Source organism: Triticum urartu, chromosome 2A, assembly GCF_056163025.1.
Source record: "Triticum urartu cultivar PI428250 chromosome 2A, HENAU_Tu73, whole genome shotgun sequence".
Classification (NCBI taxonomy): Eukaryota; Viridiplantae; Streptophyta; class Magnoliopsida; order Poales; family Poaceae; genus Triticum; species Triticum urartu.
The window spans coordinates 9,188,388-9,196,355 of record NC_141874.1 but is presented as its reverse complement, the minus strand read 5'-3'; the positions used below and the strand labels follow the sequence as shown (position 1 = coordinate 9,196,355).

Sequence of the window (7,968 nt, the reverse complement as noted above, 5' to 3'; positions counted from 1 at the left end):
GGCGACCCATTTCGTCCGCCGCCGTCCGTTCATGTCGGCGCGGACAGAAAAATCGGCCCAACGTGCCGATCCAAACGGACGCGCGTCCGCTTTTCGTCCGCCTGCCGATCGATTCCTGGCCTATTTTTGAGGGCCCCTCTTCATCCTCCTTTACTTATAGAACTGGCGCTAGTTGACGATGTCCTGCGGGAAGCGTTCGCGCAACATCGCAATGGCTTCCTTGTCCATCTCGGCGATGGCGAGGCGACGCTGCCGCCTCCGGTTGCCACGACGATCCTCGTCGGTGAAAAGCCGCGGGAGAGGCGCGAGATCCTGCGCCTGCTGGCTCGTTGACACGTCGTACGCGCGGAGCCGCCTCCTCTGCGGTATCGAAGGTGCCGATACTGAGGTGTTTCTCGCCAAACCAGATCTTGGAGGAGAAGCCGCCGGAGCGGCGCTCGTGGACTCCGCGAAAATCTGAAGCGCCCAGGTGGCGCAGAGGCGGCGAGGCTAGTGAGAGGGAGGGGGGGGGGGCGAGGCGAGTGGGCGGCGGACAGAGTGTGGAAGGAGCGCCTTCTTAACGCGCGCCGGACGTGGCGCTCCAAAACCAGCGCGCGCTAGTCCGGTTTTTCCCCGCCCGCGCATTGGAGCACCCAAACCAGGGTGACGACCGCTGACATGATCTATGGCCCTGAGCCTTTTTTAAAAGTTGCACGTGGACATGAAATGGGTCGGCGCGTTGGGCACACTGTTGACCCAAATACAAAAAACGGCGAATGCCGGGCGGGCGGGCGATCTAAAAGAACAAAAAATGGACAAATGTGTCGTTCGTTTGGGTCGGCCCGTTGGAGTTGCTCTAAGGCCAGCTCCACCGCGCGACCTCAAACAGACGCCCGTTGGAGGACACGCGCAGACGGTCCGCACGTCCGCATGGTGTCCGTTTCACCCCAAAAAACAGCGCAAACTTGGGCCGCGGATAGGTCGAAAGCGGACACAAAACAGACAAAAGTCCGTTTGCTCCCACGCGCTGGACCGCCTCGTTTGTCCGTTTTACCTCAAACGGATAAGGGCGGACAGGATAGGATGGCGCGGTGGAGTTGGCCTAATACTCCAGTAGCTGCTGCCGTACGTGTTTGGGATAGCAAGTTGTGTTGATGCATTTGTAGGCAAGCCATGTGATGCGATGCCCGCAATTCCATTCCCATTCCCATTCCCATTGCAAGAAGCAGAGCAGAGCGCCAGTTGTACTACTTGCTTGCCAGTGACTCTTGTCAACTGCTCAATCAAACCAGTAGCACTAGAGTACACTGCACACTTCCCTCAAAAAAAGAAAAGAAAAAAAAGAGTACACTGCACACTGCGCGCGCGCGCACACACACTGGATTACCATAAGCAACCGAGCTTAGCTAGCACTGGCCAAATGGAATCACGAGTTAGTTAAACCGATTCCAAAAAAGCACATCACCCCTTCACTCTGCCGTATTCGCACGGAGGCCCTCGCTGAGGCAGGCCTAGGGACCTCCCCACGAAAAGACAGATCTTCAAGGGCAATGCGGTCCTGCTCTGCTCTGCTCCTCGGAGGCCCAAGCGAGGGGAGACCGGGGTATAAATCGGCGCGGTTCTCGAAGCCCCTCTTCTCCGCCTCGCTCCCTCCCTCCGCCCCGCCCCGCCCCAAATTTCTCCCCCTTTCCGCTTTCCCTCCCTCGCGCCCGCCCAAGCTGCTTTCACAGCGAGAGAGCGCGCGCGCGTTGCGGAAGGCAATGGCGGAGCAAGCGGGTGCCAGGAGGAGCTGGGCCGCGCTCGGGGCCGTCTCCCTGCTCGTCCTCCTCATCGTCGCCCTCTCCGGCGGCACCGGCGTCGCGGGGCTCTCCGGCGGCAGCAGGCTCCGGTAATTCCGCCTCCCCTTTGCCCTTCTCCCCCCCTCCCCGTGACGCAATGCGGGTGCGCCGCCCCCGCCGCGAGCGCAGCGGCCAAGCTCTTCCCCCGCGGTGCCGCTCGAGGCTTTTCGTTTCCAAATTTCTCTCTCTCCGGCGCTTGGCCGGCCACGAGGAGGTCATGGGAGGCGGCCAAGCTCTCGCCTCCTTTTATTTGTTTGGGGTTCTGCTGCTCCGCCGCCTGATTCCGGGCGCCTCCTCTGTTTTTTCTGCAGCTCCGCGTCGACGGCCAAGGTGGTGACCGCGGCGGCGAGCGGCGCCAGGCGGTGGCTGCGGGACTCCACGTCACGGCTTGCGGCCACGACTACAGCGACGGCGGCGAGGTGAGCCGAGCGTGCCTGTCCCCCTTCCCCTCCCCGCCCCCAAAATCGCGTCCCTTTCGAACGCCCGACGCGACGCATCAGCGCCGTCGCTTCGTCTCGATCCCGCGATCCCCGCCGTCCACTTTCCACTTTTCCTCTCCCCCACCCACCACAAAACAGATCCGGGACACGCACACACGCGCGGCCACACGCCGCCGCCACCGGAATCAACCCGTCTTCCCTCCCTCAGAATTTCGTAACAGAATTTGAAATCCGGGGCGGGCCGGCTGGATTTGAGCTGTAACCAGCCGTAACCGCAACCGTAACAGAATTTAGCAACGGTAGCTAGCCAGGATTGGATTCCAGCATCAGCTGAGAGGGAGCAGATATTCACCTTTTTGTTTCTGCGACTTAATTAATCAATTAATCGGGAGCGAGGTACCGTAGGACGGACTAGTTCGTTACGGTGGCAGGAGGGCAGTTCGGTAATTAGGTGGGCACTGCACCGGCCACGGTCAAGGCGGTGAAAGACTTTGGAAGAAGCCCAGGAAAGCTGCCCAAAGAAGCCCCGGGTGTCCCCCCCTCCCTCCCTGCTACGCGTCCCCATGAACGCACCCCACACAGGCGCTCCTCTGCCACAAATGTGTGTGCCTGCACTTTGGCATAGCTGTACTCTTTCTCGGGTACGCTCCGGCGTGCGCAAAGCCAAGGAGCTGGGCGTCAGTAAAAATTCTTTTCTGATTATTATTTTAAATAAGTAAATGTTTCACCTTTTGGTTTTGGTCCCGCGACCGACCAAACACGCCCACGCCTCCCTCCAGCGGCATGCATTCACGCATGAACGCAACGCACAAGAGAATCATGATGAACACGGTCGGCGCACGGATTCACCCGCCCGTTCCGCCTTTTATCCGCTCGCAACCTCACTCCGTTCGTGTTAAAAATGGATCTTGGGGTTGGGGTACGTGCGGTGCGGCGCGGCGGCGGCGGTACTGGTTCCCTTCTTCCGTGTACGAGGAATTTCCGCGACCTTTGTAGCCGTTGCTAACGACTAATTTTTGCCATGGTACTACAAGATCGTTTCTTCTTCCTGCGTCCTTTTGCTGTTGTTATCGCTCGCATGTGCGCCATGTTCGTACTGCTCGCTTTCGTCCATTGCCTCACCTCACCTGGAATTACGCTGATTATGCAGGGGCGAACGTGCCGACGATCACGCCGACGGTTCCGCGGCGGTGGCGGTGGCTGGCGCGGTGGAGGACCCGGAAGCGGTGGTCTCGCAAGTGCACATGTGCGTCCCTTTCCTCTTTTAATGCTTCTCCTCCCGCCGCTTCCTCAGCCTCATCTACGTTACGCTAAACTGAACCCAACCCGGAGCCAGAAAAGGCAGAAAGCTCAAGTTAGCCAGCAGTAGATCTGCTCTGCTCTGCTCTGCACCTTACATTATCTAGTGTTTACATACATTAGTCTCTGTCTCACTCTCAGCAGGATAGGACACACTTTCTTTTTTACCAGTACCAGTAGATAGAAGTAGAGTCTTGTGCTAGCAGAGGTCGGTAGCCTTTTGTCCCCCCCTTTCTTTTCCCCCTTTAATCACAGCCAAAGCCGGACACACACATGGACGGCCCACCGGACAGCCTCACAAAGCCAAGCCAAAGGGAAGACGAAGAAGATCTGATTCGATCGCCGGGGAGCGGTGTACTTTGCCCTGACATGTGGGCTCCGGCCGAGTGAGCAGCAAGGGGGTGTGTGGGGCCCACCTGCCAGGCACACACCCACCACCGTACTCCGTTATTGCGACGTGACCTGCGAGGGAGAGAGGCAGGCGGCAATAACTCCGTTTCATTCTCCTCCTCTTCTTTTGGTCTTCTCCTCCTCCGACCTCTCTCTCTCACCCAGCACAGCACAGGCCACAGTGGTTCACACACTGGCCAGTGCAGTGGAGAGAGTGAGGAGTGTGACACACCACGTTCTCCCTCCTTGATGCCCCCACTCGCATGTGGCCTTGCCTCCTGCGTCCCGTCCCTGCGATTGCCACCATGGCCGCATTGATGGTGCTCACCAGAAACCTTTAGCTTGCTAGCTAGCATCCCCACCCCCACCTAACCGATCTTTTCCCCCATCCTCACTCACTCCCCCCCTTTAGTTAGCAGCCACCTTCTGCTTCCTAGAGCTGGTAGCGGCAGGTGATTCATATTCCAGGCACTCTCTTCGTTTTGGTAGTAAAAGTAGAAACTTTTGGAGAATCCAATGGCTGCCAGGAAGAACCATTACTGTTTTTATTAATCATTTGGTGGCAACTGTTGCTAGCTAGAGGCTAGTGAGAGTGGTGACAAGAAACAGTCGGTAGGGCATTACTGGACAATGGATTTATTGGATCACTGTGAATTCGTACCTGAATGAATGACTGAATGTGCCTGATTTTCAATCATGTTTTGTGCATTGATCATCAGACTGTCACTGTCGTTTTACCTGAATTTTGACGACGATGAGTCGATTAGTTACCTGAAACTGTGAGTAAATCGAGTGACTCTGCTTGTCTGAGTGACTGGCAGGAGGGAGCTGTTCTTGTTAATGATTTGGTGACAAGGAACAGTAGGGCATTGTTGGATAAGGAATTAATTGCCTCTGTGATGTCAACTGTAAAATTCGTACCTGATGTTCAGTCATGTTTTGTGCATTGATCATCAGACTGTGCACTGCTGTTCCACCTGAATTTCTGCACCTTTGTGAACTGCAAATATGTACAAAGTTACCTGAAACTCTGACTGAGTGATGACTCTGCTTGTCTGAATATATGCTCAGGTCGATCAGGAACAGCACCACCCGGAGGAACCTGGGGTACCTGTCGTGCGGCACGGGGAACCCCATCGACGACTGCTGGCGCTGCGACTCCGACTGGCACAACAACCGCCAGCGCCTCGCCGACTGCGGCATCGGCTTCGGCCGCAACGCCATCGGCGGCCGCGACGGCAAGATCTACGTGGTCACCGACGCGGGCGACGACGACCCCGTGAACCCCAAGAAGGGCACGCTGCGCTACGCCGTCATCCAGGACGAGCCGCTGTGGATCATCTTCAAGCGCGACATGGTCATCACCCTCTCCCAGGAGCTCATCATGAACAGCTTCAAGACCATCGACGGCCGCGGCGCCAACGTGCACATCGCCAACGGCGCCTGCATCACCATCCAGTACGTCACCAACGTCATCATCCACGGCCTGCACATCCACGACTGCCGCCCCACCGGCAACGCCATGGTGCGCAGCTCGCCCAGCCACTACGGGTGGCGCACCATGGCCGACGGCGACGCCGTCTCCATCTTCGGCGCCAGCCACGTCTGGGTCGACCACTGCTCCCTCTCCAACTGCGCTGATGGCCTCGTCGACGCCATCATGGGCTCCACCGCCATCACTGTGTCCAACAACTACTTCACCCACCACAATGAGGTACTCCTCTACTACGGACGGGTGTACCACCGACATCCCAATCCTAGTCCTACTACAGAGATCCTACCACTCATGTCATGTGTTCCTCGTCCTGCCTCCAATTATTATTGCTAGTCGTTGTTAATTAATCATCTCCTAATCAAAGCCATTAGAATCTATCTAGTACAGGGTTTTGGCGTCTACCAGCAGAAGTGTAGTTTAGCATAGGTTCCATGTGAACTGTTGTTTCTTGTAGATCTAACGAGGAATTGTCGGTTGGCTGTAATGTGGATCTTGTGTTTTCTTTCTGTAGCATCTTGCATGCAAACGAGAGAGATTCTTTTGGTTTTGGAGTATGTGCCAACAGCACTGCTGCTTGGATCTTTCACTGATGGTCAATGAAACAATGTATGTGTATGCAGGTGATGCTGCTGGGTCACAGTGACTCCTACCTCAAGGACAAGGCAATGCAGGTCACCATAGCTTTCAACCATTTCGGGGAAGGGCTAATCCAGAGGATGCCAAGGTAATACATTCAGTAACTCAAGTGCAAACATAGATACTGAAGATTTTCCTCAATGTATGTTGATTGGTTTGCATGCCATTGTCCCTCCAGGTGCAGGCATGGTTACTTCCATGTGGTGAACAATGACTACACCCACTGGGAGATGTACGCCATCGGAGGGAGCGCCGAGCCGACCATCAACAGCCAGGGGAACCGCTACCTCGCCCCAACAAACCCTTTTGCCAAAGAGGTGTGCATATATCCATCCTTGTCATCACCAGCAAATGCAGCAATGCACTTCATTGGTTCAGTGAGATCATCAACATAATTTTCCTGACCGACTTTTGACATGAACAACAAACTGCAGGTGACAAAGAGAGTCGAGACCGCTCAGACCACCTGGAAGGCCTGGAACTGGAGATCAGAGGGTGATATGCTGCTGAACGGCGCCTTCTTCACCCCATCGGGGGCAGGCGCCTCAGCCAGCTACTCGCGCGCTTCCAGCCTCGGCGCCAAGTCCTCATCCATGGTCGCCACCATCACCTCTGGGGCGGGCGCCCTGTCGTGCCACAAGGGCTCTTCCTGCTAGCACAGCACAGCGCCTCGACAAGGACGACAACAACAGAAAAGAGAACACCACCCCCAAGATATACTTACTAGAAGCTAAAAAAGAAGCTACCTGCCGGAACATGGATCACGGTTACAGTTTTTCTTTTCCCTTTGCCCTTCTTTTTTGACGACGGCTGCCTACATATATGTTGAAAAGTTCGCCATTCCGCTGTCAACCTCCCCCTGCATGCCTCTCGGCCGCTGTCAAGAAACGCCCCCGGAGCAGCAGGCGAGAAGCGTTGCTGATTGATTCGTTGGTCGCTCGGTGTCCTATTAGTCCCCTGAGTGTGTCTGTGTGTGTTGTGCTTTTGTGCCAGATGATGAGAATGATGCTGGCTGTTTTGTTGTTGTTGTCAACTGAAAAACCGCTAGGATGATTACCGCAACAAGTGTGTGTGTGTGTGTGTGTGTGTGTGTGTGTATGCCTGGAAGATGGGCTGGCTGGTTAAAATGGTACTGCTACTACCGCTGTAAGATACTACTAGTGCTCCTGGATCTGGATGGCTTTTATCTGACTTGTCCGGTGCAAATTGAAACAAGGATTAATTAATCTATTGAGCATCTATTTTGGTTTACCTCTGCTATTTTTTACTTAGCTGCATTTTTTTTAGCGTGTTCGAATGACCTGAACATCTCTTGTTCTTCATGAATCATGATGCTGCTCTGTCTAACAAACTTGTCATCGAGTTGGCGATGTGTGGTCTGTTAGAGTATATGTTTGTGTGTTGTACTGCTACTTCACATCCGTTTTTTCGGCACACTGAATTGTGACATTGCTCTTGCTGAACATGTATTGTGACATTTGCTCTTCCTGAATTGTGAATGCTGCTCTTCATAGCAAACTGAGGGAGGAGGGTTGGTAATGGTAGGGAGGGGTCCACTCTCCTTGCTGTTCTTGTTCTGAACATCCATTGTTGTGCATGGATCATGATGCTGCCCTATCTAGCAAACTTGTCGAGTTGGCGAGAAACAAATGTGTTGAACGGCACCGTCACCTCTGCTGTTGTGTTTCCGTCTGTCGTATGTGCTTGTGCTTGCACCTCCAATTCTCACTTGGTTTTCAGCACACCCGAATTCCCTGAACATTCATCGCGCTGGCATTGCTGTTCGTCAATAACGATGGCGCTCCAACAGACCTGTGCACAAGCCGGGTCGGAACCGGCGGAATGAATGAACCCGGAGGAGAAGGGGGAGGACGGTTGGTACGGAGGGGGT

At 55.1% G+C, this 7,968-nt stretch overlaps 1 protein-coding gene across 2 annotated transcripts; it reads left to right on the top strand.

The window, feature by feature from the left end:
- The first annotated feature begins 1,614 nt into the window (after positions 1-1,614).
- On the top strand, positions 1,615-7,328 carry LOC125535029 (putative pectate lyase 8). Of its 2 annotated transcripts, XM_048698092.2 has the most exons (7): positions 1,615-1,867; positions 2,129-2,236; positions 3,408-3,503; positions 5,018-5,660; positions 6,062-6,165; positions 6,256-6,394; positions 6,512-7,328. In XM_048698092.2, the coding sequence occupies exons 1-7, from the start codon at positions 1,740-1,742 to the stop codon at positions 6,731-6,733; spliced, it is 1,440 nt and encodes a 479-aa protein (XP_048554049.2). In that variant the 5' UTR covers positions 1,615-1,739; the 3' UTR covers positions 6,734-7,328. The 2 variants fall into 2 exon arrangements, with proteins under 2 accessions (XP_048554049.2, XP_087398829.1); XM_087542703.1 differs by lacking the exon at positions 2,129-2,236.
- Positions 7,329-7,968: the final 640 nt, after the last annotated feature.